The sequence below is a fragment of the Mustela putorius genome, unplaced genomic scaffold (assembly GCF_011764305.1).
Source record: "Mustela putorius furo isolate JIRA1106 unplaced genomic scaffold, ASM1176430v1.1 tig00003834_pilon_pilon_pilon, whole genome shotgun sequence".
NCBI lineage: Eukaryota > Metazoa > Chordata > Mammalia > Carnivora > Mustelidae > Mustela > Mustela putorius.
This window is the reverse complement of record NW_025421987.1, coordinates 75,036,197-75,060,229: the sequence shown is the minus strand read 5'-3', so window position 1 is coordinate 75,060,229 and position 24,033 is coordinate 75,036,197. Positions and strand designations below refer to the sequence as shown.

Below are 24,033 nucleotides of genomic sequence, written 5' to 3'. Positions count from 1 at the left end.
ACCAGAAATTTGACCAGGATGGTAGCAATGGTTATGCTCAGAAAGAAGTTAATATGAGATGTATTACAATGGGCAGACTTCATTAGTTTTTGAGACTCACTAAATGTCAGAGATAAGAAGAAAGAAAAGTCAACAAGGGCTTCCAGATTCTAAGCGCGAATAATTGGGTGAATAATGGTTATCCTAACAACACATCAGTGAAAAACAGGGAAGAGGGAAGTTGTGGAAATTATGAAAAATCACTTTTTTTTTAAAGAGTTTATTTATTTATTTGACAGAGAGAGACCACAAGTAGGCAGAGAGGCAGGCAGAGAGAGAGGAGGAAGCAGGCTCCCTGCTGAGCAGAGAGCCCGATGCGGGACTCGATCCCAGGACCCTGAGATCATGACCTGAGCTGAAGGCAGCGGCTTAACCCACTGAGCCACCCAGGCACCCTGAAAATCACTTTTGAAGAACCTATTTGCTCCCTTCTGGTGATTTCTGTAATGATGAGCCAATAGTAAGTATCAGGAGACATTTGGAAACGCTGGGTTTGAATTTGGCGATGATTTTTCAGACCAGACTAGAGCTTTGATCTCTTTTTGCTTAGAAGTAAGAGGGAAAGACACAAAAATTGAGAAAGCCCCCAGGAGTGTGTATATGAAGAACTCGTCAGTGAGCCAGGGACCGCCTAGAAGAGTACTGACTGAGAAGGCAGGAGGAACAACAGAGAAAGAGAATCTGGGAGGTGTGTGTGTGTAGGAGAGAGGGTGAAAGACAGGCACAGAGACAGAGAGAAAGAAAGTAAAGAGACTGTCACTGTACTCCAGGGAGGTGACTTCAAGGAGGAGGGCAATGCTAAAGAAGGTCAAGGTGCATTAATGACTTGAAGACCTGAAAACTGGTCAGTTCCAGAGTTCTGTGGTACAATGAAAGGTTCTTGATAAAGGGCAGACTTCATCCTCTTTTGCTGAAGTGAGGCATATTTCAAAAAGAATTGCAAGATTATGTTTCTATGCAAGAAACTTAATCTGCATAATCTATCTTTGATATATTTTTTAAAGCATCACTGGTGGTAAAAATTTGGAACTATGTCATACCTGCAAACTGATTTTTTAATGATAAATTTGGCCATGGTCATCTAAATTTCATCTCTAATTGCGATAAATTGTAAAAGGACGCATTAAGGTACTTATTTCTTTTCAGTTCTTCTGACATGACAGAAGCAAAGAAGACATTTTTAATCAATTCAACTTTCCTACCAAAGAACAAAAAAATACAATCTGGTTAACTTTCATATCTATCAGGGGCACAGGGCTTTTCGGACGTAGGTAGAGGTTTATGAGCATAAAATTGAGAACAATTAGCACTCAAATTAATGTTACATGAGATTCAACATCTGGTAAGTATGTCATCATTTTGGGTCATAGACCACCTGCTAGGCTAAATGTTCATACAATTGCAATTTACTCTGCATACAAATCGAATAAGAATGATACTTTAAAAAATATTTTTTTCTAAACTTAACAGTATGAATGTAGGGGCCTCTCACATTTTAAAAAACATCACCTGGAATTTAATAATAGATCAAACACACAAGATGAAACATACAGGGTCGAAAGGAGCAGAAAATAGTTCTATTTTTGCAAGCATATTTTATAATAAAATAGCTATAGTGCTCACATTAGTTTCACTAGTCAATCTAATCACTGCAACTATTAGTATCAGTCTCCTCTTTGTCCCCCAAATATTTATGAGCAAGAAGACGTCAACCTCTCAAAGTTCTCCTGTTATTTATATAATCGAGCTCTCAAACATCTGGCTGCTTCTGGCAATAGAGCTGCACTGGAAAATAACAAATCTCAAGATGCTCCCTACAAACCCACTATAAACACCAGCCTATGGGCTGCACACCCCAATCAGTTCTGGACTTTGCCACTCTGGGGCCTCCTGTCACTTCAGTGTAGACCTTAAAGTTTTAAAGGTGTCCTGCCAGGAGCCCTCTCTGTGCTAACAGGTTTCAGCCATGGGATCCAGAAGCTTCTATGTCTGGATGCTCCTTTCTGGGTTTGTGTGGAGGTCAGAGCAGCCACACCAATTCTTGGGGACGCTAGTCTTCCAGAGGTACCCAAGAAGCCAAGAACATCTCCATAGGACAGTCCCCAGCATCATCCCCAGAATGGCCCATGGAGACCTGCAAGCCTTCTATGTCAGGGAGCAAAAGCAGATGAAAGAGCAAACCGTAGCCAGGGATCACATATCTTCCAGCCTCAATCTCCAGAGTATGTCAATTCCTGAAGATGCTGACAATTTATAAATGTTGGCATCTTATAGAGAACTAAAGGATGAACACGAAAGAAATGCGATGACCGTGTATCAGGGTGAGTTAGTGGCCTTTTGATTTCTCAGCAAAACTGGCAAGCTCTTCCTGTATTGTTCAGAGCAAGACAGTATTCAGTTGGAAGCAGAGGGTGTGTCTGTGATGATCTAATGCAGATTTCAAAAGCAAAGAAATTTCCTGCACTTTTGAGATTGAAATGCAGAAATCACATTTTTATCTTGTTTATAGAAATGAGACATCCTTTTAAAAAGAAGCCGTTTGTAATTCAAACACCAACTCAAGAGGCATGTTTAAGCTGCACGTTAAAACCCACAAAAGTTACTCTCTTCATTCTGAGAACTCTGTGTGCTTGCTATACTTTTCTAGTTAGGGTAGGAAATGTTCTACCCAGAATCATTGGCATTGCCATGATTTCTGGAACACATTTCCCATTGGTTTTCAGAGTGATCATTATTTTCATGGCTAAATTGTCCTGGGGATAGTTTTGGGAGTTAAGTTTTGACATCCAGCTGCCTTTCGGTTCTGGTCCCTCCCATTTGCTCACTGTGTGATCTTAGGAAAGTTTGCAACCTCTTCTTAAAGCTCAATTTTGCCATCTGTAACCTGGGCATAATAATATGCCCTGTCCTGCCTGGTTCTTGAGTGAAAAAGGTAATCCTGAAAAAGCATATGGAACAGAGGTTCTAAATAATAATCTCAGGCCAGATAAGCCCTCAATAATCTCAAGGGATTGCTTGATTTTGAATCACCATGAAAAGACTAAAGCATGTCTAATATATTTTGTTCTGTATCTTTGAAACAAAGATATTTTGTGATATTTTTAATTTTTTCAATAGTGAGCATACATGTTAACTCTCTGTCTGACAAGCATACCCTATTTTCTTAACCAAAATGTGCCAAAGAGCTTTGAGAAATTATTGTTCTGGGGAAGGATTGAAGATGGCTATTGCATGTGAGGTGTAGAATAGGGTACAGACATGAGGATGGGTGGTCAGTATCCCATGCTCCAAATAGAACAGCTCTATTTTAGCAACTTTAAATATTGGGCTTAGTAAATTTTTGTTTGAACGAAGGATTCTGCAGCTAAAAACAGGAATGGAGGATGCCAGGGAGGGTGGATAAAAACACTCATTGTTTACTACATCTATTTTTTTTTTTAAGATTTATTTATTTTAGAGAGAGTGCACAAGCAGGAGAGGGGCAGAGGGAGAAGGAGAGAGAATCTCAGGCAGATTCTGTGCTGAGCTTAGAGCCCCATCTCAACCCCAGGGCCCTGAGATCATGACCTAAGCCCAAATCAAGAGTTAGCCACTTAACTGACTGCACCACCCAAGAATCCCACATTTATTACTTTTTAAGGACATATGGCAGATAAATAATGAAGGCTATATCTGAATCATTACCATTTAAGTTCTGATTCTACATTAAAAATTGACTTTTAACTAAATCATAATTCAAGGATATTTGGAATTCCATTTTTTTCCCTTTCTGGCAGCGTTAAGTAGGGAGAGCTCATTAAATCCTCTGCTCATCATCATTCATTTGTGAAGTCTATCACAATCAAAGTGTTATTACTCAGAATGGAAGTGAATTAAGTGAATCTGGCCACCAAGACTCCATGGATGACATTTGTCCCTATATCGAAAGTAATCAAGAGCCTAGCAAGCCTGAAGCAAAATACAATGGTTAGGTCTGTGGTCTCTGGAGTCAGACCGCCAGGTATGAATCCTGCTTTGTCCACTTATAGGTTATGTTCTTGTGAAAGTCACCTCCCATCTGTGTACTCAACTTCCTAGTCATTAAATGGGGAAAATAGCACCAATTTTGTCAAGTTACCATGAGGATTTAAAAAGACATTGCACAGGAGCACCTCGGTGGCCCAGTCAGTTAAGCCCCCCAACCCATGATTTTGCCTAGGGTCATGACCTCAGGGTCTTGGGACCCAGCACCACATTGGGCTCTGCACTCAGAGTGGAATCCGCTTGTCCTTCTCCCTTGCCTCTCCCCGCTGCTTACTCATTCTCTCTCTTTCCCTCCCTCTACCTCTAAAATAAATAAATGAATAAAATCTTTAAAAAAAGAAAGAGACAATCTGCTCAAACTACTTAGAACAAGGGAAAGTAGAAAGTAAGTACTCAGTAAATAGTAGCTCTCAAGGTCATTAAGTATGTGAGTTTGTTTTACGACCATTCTCCTGACCCTAAAATTATTTCCAAGTCTAATTGTGAAAGTCAGTACATTTGTCATTTCAAATTTTCTTCAACTATGGGAGGGATGTAACTAAGTTAGCATGATAGATTTTAATTCTCACTTGGTAATTGTTCTCTTTCCTTTCATATAACATTATTTCTTTAAATCTTAAACTTTGAACAGAAAAATCAAATTCTCTTGAAAAGAGCACACAGAAAACTATTAAGCCTGCAAGCTGGTCCTGAATTTTCTATTATTTTGAATATGGAGAAAGAAATCCATGTAATCCAACCATATTTTACTAATTGTTCTATGTCTTTATATTTTAAGAAAAGTATAAATAATGAAATGTGATTTTGATATATCATCTATTTGACATTTTAATGCATATACTTTTACTTTGCACATTTAATATTTATATTTATCATGTCTTCCAAGTACAATTCCTGAATAGGAGGAAAAAATACCCTTTGTAATCAAACTCTTTAGTTCATTTCCTATTGTATTTCAGATCTTCAAGGACTCCATGTATTGCCCCAGACAGTTGACTGGTCATCTTTTCCACCCCAACAATATCTCTTGACTCTTGGGTTCAAAAACAAAGAAGATGGGAAATTTTTGGAAAAATTATCAAGTAGGAAGCTGCCTACATTTACAGGTAAATCACCTGGACTTATTATTATCATTTAATGCTGTTATAAGGCAGGAATTGTGCTTTCTTCATCAAGTCTTATTCATCATAAGGCCTAGCATATAGTAAGGGTAGCCCCCCAAAATATGTTTGTCAAGTTATAATGAACTTATTTCAGTCTTCTTTGTGGGTTAGTTACCAATATCTGGGATTCAGTTTCCTCTAAGACCAATGCAATTCTAGAGTGCCTGCCTCCCTCACTCCAACCATCTCATCCCAACCATGCTATTACCAGTGCCTAAGCACAGGGCACTTAAAGAATGTAAGTTTTTGTCATCATCCATTAACAAAAATTATCCAAAATACTTGTGTAAAATCAAAAATACAGCCAATGAAAACCTTAAATCACTTGGATTATCTGTTATATTTCTATTTGTTCTACTCTTTTCTTATGTAATTTACCAAGAGCTTAAATCTCCTGAGGAGTTATTATACTTTAATGGTACTCAGTAATTCTGTTGAAACTTCCAAAACTCAAGAAAATATTTACATGGAGCCGAAGTTTCAGATTTGTGGGCAAAATTCACAACCGGGTTGAATTTATTCCTTCAGCTCTACCCACATAATTAAGGATTTGTGTTTTGTCTGACACTCTGTCCTCTGAGGCTTATCTTAACTTCAAGCTACATTCAAAGTCAATGGGATCTGCACACTTGAGTAATACCTCGAAGGAACAAGACAACAATCAGACACATTTATGACAACATTTTTTCACAAGTCAGGGAAAACATACCCTGCTGAGAGGGATGAATTGTTATAGGCTGTCTCTTAGATCTCTCAATCAGGAAACACAACAAAATGAATAAATGATAGTCTCTAAAGGGCAATGTCTCCTCTGCCTTTCTCCTCATAGATCTTTCATTGCTATGCATGTGGTCTAGGGATGGTGCTAGTTTCTACACTAAAAATTTCATATCTATTAACATTGAGATATCTGTTTATAGCTTGCTAAAGAAAGCATTTGGAAATGGAAGCCTGGAAAAAGTAGTATAAAAGTTTATTGTTACAATTTTTAGAACATAAAACTCCCTTCGGTCTGCTGACCAAAGAAGACACAGTGAGACACATGGAGACAATGGGGAAGCGAATCTTGCCAATACTGGATTTTATTAGAAGCACCCAACTGAATGTAGGTATATGAGTCTTTTATATTTGTCCAATGCACAAATATTAGGCAATCCTAGAAGTATGGAAAGTTTACGGCACAAATATTGCAAGTGTTAGAGGAGTTTAGAAACATTCACAGTTAAATCTCATCTGCAAAACCAAGCAAAGTTTAGCTAATGATTTTATTTTATTTATTTTATATTTTAAAACATACGACAATGCTACACTTTGCAATTTCCAGCATTTATTAGGCTGGAAGAGCCTTTGTGTGTGTGTGTATGTGTGTGCGCCTTCCTACTATCTAATTCAAGTTTGCAGTACATTTCCTACTTCAAATCAAAAACAAAATTTTAGTAAATATAGTGTTTCCCTATTTCATATCCTGGGCTAGCATACATAACTATTTTGTTATCTACACAAGAATTTGGAGTTTTCAAGCTAGTGCCTCCATACCACACTGATAAATTAGAGGCTTCCCGATGCATTGGCAATTGATCTTTGTACACCCTTAGGGTAAGTTATCTAATCTCTTTTTCTGATCTGGGGAAAATATGCCCTTTTACTTTTCAGTGTTAAAAAGCCCAAAATAATACCTGGATTTTGCTGTGCTGTTTTACAAAATTTAAGCCATTATACTGAAAGTACATAAAGGGAACTTCTCATTAAAGGGCTATAAAGGCTGCATATTTCCCCTTTTTAAAATATTTTTCAAAAGGCCTGTAAGCTGGAAATTTTGAGGAATTTTCTTTTTGTGGCTTTTGTATTACATCATTGATTTGATGTTCTTACCTTACAAGGGGAACCAAGGGGGTCATCACAAACAGCTACTTAACATCTGTTGAGCAGTTTATCTGTTCAATAACATTATTCAGCATTTTAGAAAAGCTATAAAATCCCTAATCTATTTGCATGATTTGTAATTCTATGCATTACAAATACAAAAGCACATTTTTATCAATTTTCCTACCACCAGAGCTCCCCCCCTTCCCATAACTCTGTTCCACTCGATTATCTCCCCTATATTTCTATTATGAAGAAATTCATTTCCATTTTCTCACAGTTCTAGAGGACAGAAGTCCAGGATCGTGGTATCAGCATGGTCAAGTTCTGATGAAAGCCCTCTTCCTGGCTTTGTAGACTTCCATCTTTTCTCACATGGCAGAGAGCAAGCTCTCTGGGATCTCCTCCTATAAGGACATCAATCCCATTATGGGGCCTCCACCCTCATGACCTTGTCTAATCCCAAAGGCCCCATCACCATACCATCACATTGAGGGTTAGGACTTTAATATATGAATTTTGGGTGGACACAACCATTCAGTTTACAGCAATCTCATTGGCTTTACCACAAGCTTTAGGTCCTGTTCTCTAAATTACCCTTTATCATAACCTCCTCTAGCCACACACCATCATCACCAAACTCCCCATCTTAATTAGAGATCCACATTCATCATCCCTGTCAACATCAGACCTTTATACATAGTAGAATCTTTGATAACAAGAACCATCACCATAGAGCATTATTTTTCCTCATCGGTTCATGGTAAGCCTAGCAGAGCCAATGTACTAGAAGTTGTGGAAGTGATCTGCCTGTGTCCTGGCTCTTTGGGGGCAATACCTGCCATACCTTGTTACTCGTCAGGACACTGGCCACATCACCTCTTGCCAGCTCATATCTCAGTGTTCTGTATTCAGGTTGGGCCTATCTAGGCATCACACGCTTTTTAAGTGTTCTTAACTCATTTTTTTTTCACCCTCCAAAGGGCATTCTAGCCACTTAGAGATTGGTATACACATGTATCTTTATGTGTCTATAAAGGATATTTGAAAACCATAACTAAGATTCTTGGCATCTAATTAATAACTGAATCCTTTAAAATTAGTCAGTACTACTTAGCTAAGTGCGAAGAATTTTATCAACATTTCTATGCTAGCTTCTGTGGGAATTAACAGATTTTAGAAGATTATCTCAAAGATTTTAATGAAATTGAAGCAAGTGAGCTCGAAGGTATCCAGGGACCACAAATATATCCAAATACTGGCCTCTAGGTTTTTTATTATATGCCCAACCACAGCTTAATAAAGCAGGACTGAATAAAATTGGCTGCAAAGGTAACCTAGATTAATGAAGCAAGTAATGAGTTGGTGAGTAGAAATTATTCCTACATGGTACCATTAACTGTGACCCAAGAAGCACTCAACAGTGTTTTTAGGATTCCCTGAAGTGTGTTTTTTTCTTATCACATAGCAAATGCTGTCCACTTGAATGTCTGGGTATTGCACTGTTCTTATTAGTTGTCATCTTCACTTGTGATGCCTGTAGATGAAGACTTTTGTCCATAGATGTGCTCTGTCAGTATAACCCGAAGGCAAATCATTTAACTTCTGAGCTCTTTTTTCTCATTTATTAAATAAGCTTATATCTGCCAGGCCAACTTCACAGAGTTGTTCTGAGACCCCAAGTACATAATCCATGCTGAAGCACTTTGTTAAGCATTACAAGTTGCAGAAGTTTTTAATTGTTTATATTGGTTTTTTAGTGTGCTTTGACAAAAGGACTATTTTATAGACCTTTCTCTTACTTGACTCAAGTGTGTACTCTGAAATTATATATTCTTCTAAAATGAAGATTATGCAGATGTCCTACAGATTTCTAATTTTTTTCCTTATATCACTAATGTGCTCAGAACTACTCACAAAGCCAGGATTAGCGGTGTTATCTCCAGCCATGGAATAGATCTACTAACCACAGCAGGCCTTCCCAGGGAACGTGAATTTTCACCGCTTGCCATAAGATGACAGAAGGAAACAAGGGCTTTCCTTGTATGAGGGAGGTTTCTATGTATCAGGCAACGATTCTCCTTACACTCTGATCCCAGTTTCCTTACTTTATAGATTCCTTTACTAGACATAAATAACCATGGCCATACAAGAATGATTTTGACATTGAGTTATAATTTAAAATATTCTACCGCTTCCTACATGGTGGCTTTTAATCCTACTGAACATCAGTCCCATTCAACCAGTAGCTCTGTTCTAATGGTATTTTTCTTCTCTGGATCCTTGTCCTAATGATTTCATGTGCTACCCGATGCCACTGTACTTTTCCATTCATTAACTTTATTGGCTGCTGTCAGTTTCAAACCTTATGTATTGTGCTTCCTGGGCTAAATGTTAAAAAGTTAAAATAATAAAATCTCTTGCCGTGCATGAAGCCTTCTTCACAGGCTGACTTGCCAAAAAATGACCTAACCATGTTTTTAATACCTCATTAATTTTACTTTTAATTTCCTCTAAGTGAAGCATAAAAAAATGTTTACATATACACATTTGAAATGAACAGTAATATGCGTTTTCTATCCCTTTTTGGCAATTAATGTTTCTATATGTATGTCAAATGGAATTACAGCCCAAAAACTTGGGCTCTGCTTTCTGGTGGTATTATGTAGTATCACTTACCTGCCAAACATTTAACCATACCTGCTATTACAGGTAGGCAATTCTCTGACTGAAGTCTTCATTTAAGCTTGCTATTTACCTAACCTTCATTATACCTGTGTGAGGTTTTAGTTTCAATCTTGGCCACTTTATTACCCTCTCTCCAGCAGTTAAAGACCCCTTTGATCATTCCTGAAGTCTCATGGGTGGGGTGGGGGAAGGACTACTTCTCCTTTAGATTTAGCTCCTGGTAGCATTACACGTTTAAGCTACTTCATCCCTTGTTATTTCCTTTATTTTCTTAAAGCAACAGCATTAAAACATTCTGCCTGGCTTTAGATGGCAATTTGTATCTCTTTTTCACTTTGTCTCTCAAAGACCCCCATCATGTATAGGTAAAATATTAATTTATTAGTTTCCTGATGAAAAACTGCATCGTTTCCCAAAAACTGCATTGGCTTTAGGAGAGGAGAAGGATAGGTGACTATTAGCAGTCAACTATGTTCTGTCCTTGGTATCTGATTCGCATGGAGCACTTCCTGTTTTGTTATGCATCCAACAATCTAGCTAACAAAGCACCATTGCCTTCCACTATTTTTATTTTCCTGATGTTTTGGAAAATTACACTGATAGATTATGTTCCCTAGCAGACTGCTGTTGTTTCTGCTCTTTGGAGTTGAGTCACTACACTACTTTCCTACAAGGAGCCCCATTGTTTATTTTAAAGAAGAACAAAGCAAGCAATTTTTCTTCAGAAAGAAAACGGTTTCTCCTGCAACTTGCTTTTCTCTATTTGACAGTATCCCATTGTTTAGCTGCATGTTTAAACTGAATGGGTAGGCTAGCTATTTTGTCAAGTCAAAGAAGGGATCCCAATTCCACGATTTGCAGTCATCTCTCCTATAGGTTTATAGGTTTTCAGATAAATGATTAATCATAAAGAACAAATTAGCAGGGATAGAAGGACATTATTCAAGTGATATAGATAGGTGTTAGAGAGACACACAGCAAATACAACGTAATGGTGCTCAATCATTCGGTATTACCAAGATTCTAGAAAAGTGCCAAAATATGAGTATGACATTTCAGAAGGAACTGCTTTGCAAATTCAAGTTGAAATTCAGATGCTCTTTAGTAATGTTAGCTTCTAATAATTTTTCTCTTTAGAAGAGATTTTCTTTGAAGAAGAAAAAATCATGTCTGCCTTCTCTAATGTCTGGGGAGAAAAATCTGTTTTATAAGCATACACAGACTAAAATAGTCCTTGTTCAGATACTAGCCTTTCAGATGGCAGTTTGTTCAACTTCCGTTTGAAATATTAGAAGATTGGGGGTAGGAGGGCACCTAGCTAAAATTAATGTTTCTAGGACCACATATCAAGAGATAGGTGATTCACCCAGTAAGGCCCAGGACTCTGCCTAGTTCACAAAACCTCATGATTCTGGTCCAGGTGGTCCAGGAGGAACCCTATGATAAAGGAACACTGGTCAACCAGACTTTCTCTTCTGGTTCCAGGATGCAGAATGCAATTGACAAATTAAATCCTCCTGTGACTTCCCACTTCTTATCACCCAACAAACACGGCAGAAACCCAAAGCTTTTCTGTTAACCCTTAGATAAACTTTATGCCCCCCTTTCCCCAATATAAATGAGAATTTTGTGATAAACTTTACATTAAGCATGACAGTTTGTATTAAAATTTTTAGAGAAGGTCATGTCTCCTCTTTTATGGCTGGCAGTAGAAAAACACATAGCTGGGCCATCTTACCAAAGGTATCCCGCATTGTTAGAAAGCCCAAAATAAGGTGCCTGGGTGGATAAGTAAATTAAGCATCTGCCTTCGGCTCAGGTCATGATCCCAGGGTCCCAGGATCAAGTTCCACAATGGGGCTCCTTGCTCAGCAGGGAGTCTGTTTTCATCTTCTGCCTGCCGCTCCCCCTGCTTGTGCTCTCTATCTCTCTCTGACAAATAAAATCTTTTTTTAAAAAAATCCCAAAATACTATAGGGGGTGGTGGTCTCTACAAATGTACACAGTAGCCTATTTCAAGATGGATTTTATCAGTTGTTGGGATGGTTCAAGGAACCAGAATCAAGTGCTCTAATACCTCAAGGAGGGGAACCAGAATCTAAGGCCATCCAGTGAAAACTAAAGATGAAAGAAGAGCTGGAGATCCAATGTAAGCCATTGGGGTAGACAGAATTCAACTACACAACGTTTTTCATGATTTAACTTTCATAGAGAATATTATCTTATAGAAATAAGTTAGAGGGACACCTGGGAGGCTCAGTCAGTTAAGCATCTGCCTTCGGCTCAGGTCATGATCCCAGGGTCATGGGATGGAGTCCCCCACAGCAGGCTCCCTGCTCAGTGGGGAGTCTGCTTCTCCTTCTGCCTGTCTCTCCCCCTGCTTGTACTTGCATTCTCTCCCTCTCTCTGACAAATAAATAAAACAGGAAGGAAAGAAAAAAAGAAAGAAAGAAAGAAAGAAAGAAAGAAAGAAAGAAAGAAAGAAAAGAGAGGGAAGGAAAAAAGGAAAAAAAAAGAGAAAAGAAAGGAAACAAGATAGTAGGCAACTCTTAGCTCCTGTGATGCTTTGGTGACATAGATAAAGTCCCCCTCTTTAAACAAACACACCTTTGTGGGATCCCTACTAGGAGAGTGGAATGGAATGCATGTTCAATTTCAGTCCCCTCTCTCCCCCTTAGCCCAGGTTCCTTATGCAGGGCCACCTGCAAATCTTTCTGAACAGTCTTGCAAAGAATTCCCTTTTATATACATTCATCTACATGAAGGCAGGGTACAGATGATTCTCAAAAATAATGGAAACAAACATTTATTTGTGCTCAGTACTTATTGCTTCAAAGGATGTAAACATATCGCAATAATATCTGACTTCAATCCCCGGGGAGAGGTCTATGTCTGTGATTTTGTTCTAAAACACTTCCTTTTACTGGGAGACTAGGGGAGTTTCCACGGGTGCTCAGGTGTGATGGAGAAGTTGCAATACGCCAGCCTCCTCAGCGGACTGCAGAGAGTAAAGGAGCAGTCCCAAGTGATCAATCAAGCCATGGCGGAGCTAGCAACCATTCCCTATCTACAGGACATCAGTCAACAGGAGGCAGAATTGGTAAGTGTTTTTCTTTGTTTAAGGATTTCATGGGCCCTGGGCTAACAGAAGAGTGATATGTTCTGAAAAGAAAAAAAACTGTGAGAATCAATGTAGTCTGAGGGAAAACTGCCCAACCCTCCTGAGACATTTTAATAAAGAAACTAGAAAATGTAGAAAGGTGTTTCTGTCTTTTATTTGCTCTCATCAACTAACTTCCATTTTTATAGCAAGAATTTTGTGATGGTAAAAACATGGAAAAGGGCTGATTATTCATATCGTGGATCAGGCTTTTTGTTTTAAAAAAAGTATAATTATAATAAATTATTTCTTAAACTCCAAGTTATGTTAATATATAATTTTCTTGAAAGGGAAAGTGAGAGGACAAGAGTAATCGCTATATAAAGACCAACCCTGCAAAATAGTCTTTAGAGTTTTCTTATTCATTTCTAGTTTCATACATATGTTGGCAGTGCAACACACACACACATTCACACTGGTACATTTCTTTTTTAAGATTTATTTAGAGAGAGGGAGCACAAGCCGGGTGAGGGGCAAAGAGGCAGGGAGAGAGCATCCTCAAGCAGACTCCCCACTGAACATGAAGCCTGATACAGGGTGTGATCCCAGGACCTGAGCTGGGATCAAAGTCAGACACAATTGACTGAGCCATCCAGGCGCCCCCACACTGGTCCATTTAGATAAAACAGTTGTTTCATTGAAAAGGAAAATGTAGTTAGTCAAATGATTTTTTTTAACTAAATTGACGAATGAACTCAGAAAACACAGAGCCAGTCAAAAATTAGTTGAAGGAATATCTTGGAGAAACAATCTTCAAATAGATGTGTATATTCTAACAATAATCTTAGGAATAATGGCTCCTCATTTGTAAAACTATTACTAACCCCTGTGAGGGCCATTCGAGGATAGGTAAAATTTACTATATATGGAGATCCTAATGGTTTATAGGGAAGGGCTCTTTACTTTGAGGCTTTAATTGAAGGTAGCCAAAACTAATTATAGACCTGAATTGAATTCACATAGCAGGGATGAGATCAACCCAAACTGATCACCTGTAATTTTCAGATAAATAAAGCAACCCTCCCTCTTGGAGCTTTTAAAGTTGTAACAAATTAATCCATCAAGAAATTAACTGCCAACATTTATAATGTTCACCTAGGTATTAAATATGTAGTGATATTCAGAGTCAGTATATAAAGTGGTCTGACTCGCCAAATAATAAAATTATGCATACTAAAGTTTGAAACTATGGGGTGAGGAAAAGTCTATTAATCAGGGAATTATAAAGTCAAAACTGGCAAGAATACTTTCTAAACCTTTATGGTTCTGTGCAGTGGAACACCTTCTAAAAGGCTAAGTGTTTATCCTACCACTCATAAGACATTCAGGAATGCAGTAAGTATGGAGTTTTCAAAGTGCATATTATAGCCAATTTTAGATGATTAATGCTCCTCTGAGATAAGAGGAAGCAAAGAAAATGTTAATTTAAGAAGCTGGCACACTGTTGATCCTGTCTTCCTGAAAAGCACATTCAAGATTTAAATGAAAAAATACAGGGGAGTTTCCTGCACTTAGGTTTTTCAACCACTTATCTGCAGCTTTTTCCCCCCCTCTGGAAATAACTTATATTTCTAAATATAGACAAAGAGCATCAAACTAGCATTATTGACATGTTTTACTCACATGTTAGTGTAATAGCTCACTATCTAAAACCTTGGAAAATAGATTCATGGAATATTTTCATAATTTTTATGCCTACTAGAAAAAAAATTAATGTCTATGGATTTATATGTATAGGCCAAATATTTAAAAATCACATATCTTGCAAGATTTCATCACCTTAAGTAATAGATTTTACTTTCCAACTTCCAAGCGCAGGTTAACCTAGGAAAATAAATCCTAGTAATATCACCTCTGGTGCTACATAAACAAGGACTGCTCAGTAGAAGAGTCTTGAGTGACTCAACCCTCCACCTTCCTGCTTAAGCTCTGCAATATCTAACGTAGAGAGAGATCATCTGAGAGTTCACACTCTGATGCCACAGTGAACTGGGTTGGCATTTGTTCTTTTTTTAGAGAACTTTCTTTTTCAGTTTTGATCATCACATGGCTTGATGCAGTTTCATTACTTTGCAGCCACATACGCAGCATGTACATGGGATTGTTTTAACTTGGAATGTGGCAATTTTGGGCAAAGGGCGGAATTTTCTAAACTTGCCTTTGAAAAAGGCAACTTGGTTATTTTGAAATTTTAGAAAATAAAAGAATAGTAAAAGACTTTAAATGAGCTAACATCCTTTAGAAGGCAATAAAACAGCGCAATTTTAGTATTGTCCTCGGGTGAGCTTTTGCATGATGCCTCGAATAATGATACATTAGCCTCAGGAGAAAATACTAAAATGTGTTCATGTACTACATGCCATTTCCTGAGTGAATTAACTACTGCCTTCATTCTTTACAATCCGAATCTGTTTTTTTACAAAACATCAACACTTACTACATTAAAACCTATATGTTTTCTACAAATTTTCAAGAAGAATCTTTTCATTGTTATAATATTTTATATCTGCAATAATACTTGGTAATGACTGAAGCAAAGACGAGGTGGCAGTGTTCATTGTTGGAAAGATGAGTAATAAAATCATCAGCGTACAAATGATTTTTTAATTAGGTTTTAATCTGTGTATTTAGAGAAGTTATTTCTGTGTGAATTCCACACTGATAATTTTTATCTTGGTGCCACAGCTGCAGTCACTAATGGCAGATGCTATGGACACCCTTGAAGGAAGAAGAAACGATAAAGAACGTGTGTGGAATACAATCCAAAAGGTAAAACTTTCAGCTGAAGGGAAAAGATATATTATTCTCAAAGAAAATATCCATCTTGGGTCAAATCTGTTTAGAAGATAAAAAGAAAAGAGAGCTCTTCAGGTTCTTTTATTGTTTGTTTTCTTTTTTAAATAAATGCAGCTATCTCCCTGGAAGTATAACCAGAATCAAAATGGATTTATATAATGTTTCCTCGAGTCTGTTTCTCCAACAGATTGTGGTCATATGCTTTCATGGGTCTTCTTATGTTCATTTTCATATTCTATTTTCATTATCTGCTTTGTTATTGGTTAATATAGACTTTTTTAAAGCCCTCTCATCTATGTTTTAGTCCAACACCCCCCCCCAACACTTTCCCCACTTGAGGAGTAATGGCTACATTTCAGGGAACTACAAAGAAAATAGCACATTGATGTCTTGGGTGAAGGAGTAACATACTGGTTGTTAGAGGTAGAAAACCCTCCCTTCATTGGCTACCTCAGTTAAATATAACAAGCACAGAGCTGCACCTAGTACCAGGTACTCGGAAGACTCATGGGATACTACAGAGCTCTTCGATAACGTAGAAGGGAATATGTTGAGTCTCCAGTCCAGTTAAAGGCAATAAATTGTAGTCAGTCTACTCCCTATTCAGTCTCATCCAATCATTTTCAGAACCCATAAAGGGAGAACTGGTGTCAGATATGAGAAGAGCAAACCAAAGGAAACTCCAGTTTAAGAGGTAACAGTCAGCCATGATGGATTCTAGTGCATCTGAGGGACTGGGTGTCTTCTGTAATCAGTTCAGAGGCCCTATCATAAATGCATAGAACAGAAATGATATTTCTGTTGACTGTCTACTGTGCTGGAAGGAACACTGGGTGTTGTGAATATTGTGCTGGACAATACAAACACAACCCCTGCCTACGTGGCCTTTACCATCTAGGAAAGAAGGCAAGTACACAGCTACAAGTTTACCGAATATTATAGTTAAAAAGTAGATGTGCAATAATCTGTAGAAACAAATAGGGGAGTATAATATGGTCTGAGAGGTCAGAAAAGTCATTTTGGAAGGGCTCCTAGGTGGCTCAGTGAGTTAAACATCTGCCTTCAACTCATGATCCCAGGATCCTGGGATTGAGCCCCAATTCAGGCTCTCTGCTCAGCGGGGAGTCTGTTTCTCCTTCTCGCTCTCCCTCTGTGGTCTCCCCACAACTTTTGCTTGTGCATGCTCTCTTTCTCAAATAAATCTTAAAAGAGAGAGAGAGAGAGAAGCCATCTCTGAGAAAGTGATACTAATACAACATTTTAAGGATATGTAGTAGCTGTCCAGGTAAAAACAGATTTCTACAGAGAGGGCAGAGTTTGTACCAAGAGTGTAAAGAAAGCATGGCAAATTTGAAAACCAATAAAGGGAGAAAAACTAATGAAGGAGCAAGGAACATGTTTCAAAATGAAGTGCAGAAGCAGAAGTCAAATCACAGAAAGACTGATAAATTATGCTAAGGATCCAGAGTGTTTCAGAGAGTATTTATCTGTAAAGTGTTTTTTGATACATCTCTAGGGCTACAGTGAGAGAACAGATTGAAGAACTACAAAAAACATGGAAAGGTCAGTTATAAGGTGGTGGCTTGATCTGTGGTGGTGGGTGTACAGATGGAAAGAAGCGACAGTTAGAAGGAATGTGCAGGGAGCCAAATCTATAGGCCTTGTTCACTGATTGCATAAGGGAGTTTAGAGAACAGAATAAGTTAGAACAATGCCCAGACATTGGGCTTGAGCCACTGGGCAGGGCATGGGGAGAGGTTTGCTGGTGCCATTTACTAAGGAAGAATGCACTTCAGAAATGTAGCTTTGGTGGGTGCCTGGGTGGCTCCTTTGGTTAGGCGGCTGACTTCAGCTCAGATCATGATCCCGGGATCCTGGGATCCAGCCCCACAGGGAGCCTGCTTCTCTCTCTCCCTCTGCTGCTCCTCCTGCTTATGATCTTTCTCTCTCTCTCTCTGGGTCAAATAAATAGATAAGATTTTTTTTTTAAAGGAGGGGGGTAGCTTTGTGCTGAGAATATAAATTCAGAGTCCAGTCAGGAGACAGAAACCAATGCAGATATTTGAAAGAGAATGTAATATAAAGAATGGTCCACTAGGTAAAACATTGTTAACTCAGTAACTGAAAAAGCAAAGGAGAACAATAATTTAGCACAGAAGAAGCAATTAAAGGGAGCGGCAACCACCCATTAGGGCTGGGAAATCAAATAGAAGAGACTGGAATTATTAAAACTTGGAAACTTGAAGCAGGAACCACCCTGTGGACCAAAACTCAGACCTCCCTCTAAGAGGCACTGCTAGGGGTGCCTGAGTGGCCCAGTCATTGGGCGTCTGCCTTCAGCTGGGGTCATGATCCCAAGGTCGTGGGATCAAGCCCCACATTGGGCTCCCTGCTCAGCGGGAAGCCTGCTTCTCCCTCTTGTGTTCCTCCTCTCACTGTGTCTCTCTCTGTCAAATAAATAAAAAAATCTTAAAAAAAAAAAAAAAAAAAAAAGAGGCCCTGCTCAACTGGTGCTATTATCTCCAAGCTTGGAGGAGGAATCCTGAAGGGTTGAGATCCAGGCTTCGGAGGAGGGGCCACTAACTGACTGGGGCTGATGGGAGGAAAGGTGGCGGGAGTGAGGAGGCAGTTATAATGGAGGTAATTCTGCAACTTTTGGAAAAACTAGATTCAACGGCTACTACAGAAGAAAGCATAACTTTCTGGGGCAAAGAAGCCTTGCTAAAATGATGCTCGCAGGAACCCCCAGCAGACAGGAGATCAGCAAGTCCCTGCTTTCCCCTTTGGCATTGCAATATCCCTCTAACACCTCCTATTGACAGAGACTAACAGCTGGCAAAACAGAGATGGGGTTTGCAGAGTTCCAGCTCCCAGCATAACAGAGCTAATCATAGAAGGGTGGGTTTGGAGTTAAGAGGCTATAAGCTAGTAACTGGCACATAAGTGTGTTGAACTCAGGATGCTGGAAAGACATCCAGGAGGATGTACAGGAGTCTGGAGTTCTAGATAAAAAACTGAATCAAGAGAGATTTCTTGGTTGTTGGCAAACTGATACTAACTGAAATCATTCGAGAAGTTGAGATGACAGAGAAAGAACATTGAATAAGAAGAGAAGAGAACCTTGAGGAGCACATTTCAAACTTAGGAAGAGAGCCCTACAAAGGGGTCTCAGAGGAAATGGCAAGAGGAACTGGAGCTAGAGGTGAATCAAATCCAATTCTGATGAGATTCAAGCAATATAACCAAATACCTCTGTTGTTTATAGAAATAATTTTTTAGCATAGGGTCAGTAAACTACAGCCCACAGGTGAAAACCAGCCAATCACCTATTTTTATAAATACAGTTTATGGCACACAGCCCTGTCACTCATTTATATATCATCCATGTCACCTCGGCCAAGTTGATTAATTGCTATGGAGACCGTAAAAAACAAAATATTTTACTGCCTGACCCTACATTGAAAAAAATTTGCTGTACCCTGGTTTATAGCATTATCCATCCCAGAAATATTTACATTTGTACAAACTACATATTTGTATTCACAAATCCCAGTGATAACACAGCAACAGTCCAATTGTGAAATTCCAAGGAGCAGCCAAGAAGATGGAAGAAAAATTAACATTCGTCCCTACCTGTCTCCATCTCATAGACAATCACCAATTCCACCTGACACTAAGCTAGGTTTTGATGTCCACACTCATAGGAATGCTTAGCCCGTGGCTTCCCACTTTGCCCCTAATGCAGTTATTTATTGTTGTTATATATCACCCCAGATATAATGGTTTAGAACAATAACCCAGTACTATATCTCAATTCTGTGCATTGACCAGACTTGTCTAGGTGGTTCTTGCTCAGTGTCTCTCATTCAGTTCAGTCAGGTCGCTGCTATGCCGGGGGCTGCCGTATTCTGAAGGCTAAGATGTACTAGACTACAACATGGTTCACTCATATGGTTGACAAATGACATCAGTCAACTGAGACAGCTGACTGGAGTGCCTGCATGCGGACTCTTCGTGTGAATTAGGCTTTAAACAGTTGGGTTCCAAAAGGAACTATTTCAAGAAGAAAGGAAATAGAAACCACCAGTCCTCTTAAAGGTTAGGCCCAGGACTTCTGCCATATTCTACTGGTCAAAATAGTTACAAACCAGTCCAGCTTCACAGGGTTGAAGGAATAGGTTCCGTTTCTCCAAGGAGATATGTGCATTCATAAAGAGAATGAAATGATAACATTGATCTTGGAGACAAGCTCCAGCAGCAGAGCTTTGGATCTCCGTCTTGTGCAGGAGAACACCTGCAAGTGAGAAGAAGTCAGAATAGTAAAGTCAAGGCATCTGAAGCTGGAACATTGCAAAGCCACACTACCCAACCATTAGGTGTCTAGAAAGTCTCACTGGCGAGCAGCCAGTCTTTCCAAATTAAAAGCCCTGGTAATGATCCTAGCTTTCTAAATGGAAGCTCCTGAGAGGTCTTTAGGAAGATGTGAATGGGAAGGAACAGGGTGCCAAATTTTTCCCAAGGGCTTTTAATTTGGTTAATGCGGCTCTACAAAGGATGATCATATCACTTTCAGACAATTCCGGTAGCAAGTAAGTAATTTCCTTTTACTGCTACAGAGTTAATTTGCGTGTGCAGAAAAAAATAATTAAAAAAACCTAATTGTACAAGCTACACTGTGTTCTGAGCCCACTAGAAGTTGATATCAGCATCCCCACCTCTGAGATCTGTTATCTGTAATAGAAACAGCTGTTGTACCTAATGAAAACACTTGGAATTTTCATCTGAAGCAGCAGAATTATAGCAGCACCTCCTAGCTGCACGTACTTAAAGGGTCTGTCAGAATCCCCATTACCTAACACAATTTCCAGGGCTTCACTTTGTTACAGGCCTATAAAAAGCCTATCAAGATGAAATCTGATTCATGAGTGCTGACCTCCTGTCTACGTTTTTTTTTTTTTCTTTGAGATTTCTCTAGGAACCCAGAAAAAAGAAAGGAGACAATTGTGTTTTTTCCAATTCACCAAAACTAAAATATATTCTTTATAGAGTTTTAGGAAAGTGGTTTTTGGTTTGGTTTGGTTTTATAGGATATTTTCTTTCTAGTAATTAACTCAAGAAAAATATAGGTACGTTGGATAAGCTGTGGCAATACAAAAATAAGCATTTTGTGTGTAAAAAAAAAAGTATGTTTTCTTATGTTGGAAAGTCCCATGTCACAGCAGGACTCTTTAACAAGGTTTAGTCCATAACGACAACAAAACCCTAAGAAAACATACACTTTTGAATATCCCAAAGGTCTTGTTATCATACTGCTCATTCATGCACACATCCAACCTTTACTGGGATCTCCTGTGGGTCAGACAGTGTTCTAGACATTGGAATACAGCCGTGAAAAAGTAGTGTCCTCATAATGTTCGCATTCTAAAGTAGACACTGAATTACTGAAAGTAATATACAATATGTTATAAGTAATGATTGCCATGGCTGGAGGAAGCTGGAAAGGAAAATAGAAAGTGCCAATGATTGCAACTGCACTAGAATAGTCAGGCCAGGATTCACCAAGGTGATGCTTGAACAAAAATCCGAAGAAAATGCAAACCTTGCAAATACCTGGTGAAAAGCATTCTAAGTAAAGGAAACAGCAAATGTAGAACCCCGAGTTGAGAGAGTACCTGGCATGTACAAGGGACTATAAGGAGGGCCAGGGAACCAGAATAGAATGAGCAAGAGTAACAGAAGATGAAGTGAGCAAGCAGAGGACACAATGCTTTGTCAAAGAGAAAAACAAAAACACTCTAAGCTGCTGAGTTGAGACTAGATTGAAGGGGGTGAGGGGAGAGTCAGGGAGACCAGTTAGTAGTTTACTGCAATAATACAGGAGAGTAATTATGATGGCTTGAACCCAAGTTTGGATGGCTTCAATCTTGAACCCAAGTGGGAGCAATGGATGTGAGAAATGGTCAGATTCAGTCTTCTATCCAAAAGAAGACCAAAGGCTTATTTAGAGGGTGGCTAGAAAAGTAAAAAACCACCCCAAAATAGCAATTTGGAGACCTGGGCCTGTTGCATATTAGCTCAGAAGCCACTTCCTTTCTCTGGACCTCAGTTTTTTGATCTGTAAAGTAAAGATATTGAACAAGAAGATTTTAGGTCCCCTCTCAACTCTGAATGGATGAGTCTTTTGAAAGCCAGACCATCAAACTGAAGAAATAAGAGTCAGTGCTTACTGAGCTCTCAATACGTGCCAACACTCTCCTGTATTCTCTTTTCATATACCAACCTGCTAATCCTCGCATGAGGTCAAATGTTTAACAGATGTTTATTAAACAGAGAGAGGTCAAATGTTTAACAGATGTTTATTAAACAGAGAAGTTCAACAGTTTGCATTGATCTGCACTTGATCTGACCCTAGAGCCTAACCTCTTTCTTACTAGAAAGAAGCGGCCTGACAAGGCCCAACAGACCAGCATCATTTTACATATAGCTGAGCATTTAGGTGTGAGGCCAAATGGGGAATTATGGTGACTTCCAACTAAAGTGAAATTTGACCATAAACTAGAACAGTTTGATTGTCTTCAATTCTCAAAATAAATTTCTTTCGATCTGGGCCTAAGGAGTCACTAATCAATTCTTGGTGTAGTCTACCTCTATCATCCTCCAAATAGGATCCTCATCCTCTGGTCCTTAGTTTTTCATTTAGAACCAGAAAGGGTGCAGAACCTGAATCTGCAAATCCCTGACCATTAATTCAGTACCCACTCATGGGACCTTGGGCAAGTCACAACCTTCTGAGAAATGTGTGTTTATATCCTTACCACCTTCAGAGTCTATGATTTTATGTTACCTTGCATTGAATCCTAAAGCCCATTAAAGCTTTATGAACTAGGCCTGAAGATAAATAGAAGAAGTCTTTAGAAAAAGGAGTCTTAAAAAAAAAATCATGTGCCAACTGTTAAGTTGGAACATTCCTATTTCTTCTCACCACAAAATGAGTTAAGAGAAACAGTTAAGTAGCACTCTGTCTGCAACTCAGAAGAAAAGTTCTTTGTTCTTCCTTTACAAAGTCTAAATTTCACATTGAGGAGATCAGAATTTAATCTGGTACAACATAAAATACTGTCTTTATTCTGATATGCCTCTGGATCACTGATTTGAGACTCTGAGGAGAAATGAAATTTTGTTATTTTAAAAGTAATGAAGAAATACTCTACCATGTAAACATGGTTATCCTGTGAATTTTCATGAAAAGAAACACTATTTTAAACTTTCATCAAATATTATAATGTGGTACATCACAATCTTCAATGAATTCAACTAATGGAGTATAGGTAGATATCTTTAAACCATCCATATGAACTTGTTCAAAATTATTTAGCTTTTTATGTCCTTTTGTCTCAAAATCTTAACTTATAAGTCATATTCATCATCATACAGACATGATATTCATTGATATACTAATTTAGTCTTTTAAGATGAAAATGGGATAGAATTGTATGTCACTTAGCAACTCTGTTCTGTTCAAGGCTGTTGATGTAGGCAGAGCAAGCAGGGGAGAATACAAATCTGGGAGATGGGCCAGGGGCAGTTGGTTGAGGAGGAAGAGAGAAGAGCAAATTGGAACATTTTATTTACTTTCCACATCAGCATTCAAACCTGAATCCCTCCAGAAACTCTTCTGAGAGAGATTGCATATGCGGCACTATCATTCATCGGCCAGTCATTTGGGCTGACTAATATGTGGTTAGGGCATGCAGTTGTGTCTCTCTGAAAGTACCACTGGCTTTTCAAAGATTCAGCAGCCGTACTACTCATTTGCAAAGCAGTTTTTCCAGCAATCAGGCTTTTCCTGTGTGTCTTGTTCTTTAAGGAGTCTCTGCAGATTTATTGCAATTTGATTGTGAATCTTCTCCGCTTCTGGTTATAGGCTTCCTCATTAGCATATCCCCAAATTCCTTTACAGTGTGTACTCTAAGCACTGCTAAGCAGTTCTGTCCATGGTATAACGCAGACTGTGCGGAGAAACCCAAGCGCTCTTGTTGCTGACCACACTGGGGAGAAGGGCAGGGACAGACTCTGAGGTCAGAGAGAGAGGCAAGGCTCAAGGAGCAGAAAAGGCCAGATGATGGTGCAACATGGAGGCTTAAGTAGGTAGAAGAATAAATGAAACAAGATGGGATTGGGAGGGAGACAAACCATAAGTGACTCTTAATCTCACAAAACAAACTGAGGGTTGCCGGGGGGAGGGGGTTTTGGAGAAGGGGGTGGGATTATGGACATTGGGGAGGGTATGTGATTTGGTGA

The 24,033-nt window shown here is 38.8% G+C and overlaps 1 protein-coding gene across 2 annotated transcripts in view; it reads left to right on the top strand.

Annotated features, from left to right (window-relative positions):
- Positions 1-24,033, top strand: part of SPATA16 (spermatogenesis associated 16) — a 244,138-nt gene that overhangs the window by 190,403 nt on the left and 29,702 nt on the right. For both annotated transcript variants that reach the window (XM_045088170.1, XM_045088171.1), the window contains exons 7-10: positions 5,022-5,168; positions 6,218-6,330; positions 12,712-12,876; positions 15,622-15,705. In XM_045088170.1, the coding sequence (XP_044944105.1) occupies positions 5,022-5,168; positions 6,218-6,330; positions 12,712-12,876; positions 15,622-15,705 (509 nt within the window). The remainder of the gene's footprint in view (positions 1-5,021; positions 5,169-6,217; positions 6,331-12,711; positions 12,877-15,621; positions 15,706-24,033) is intronic.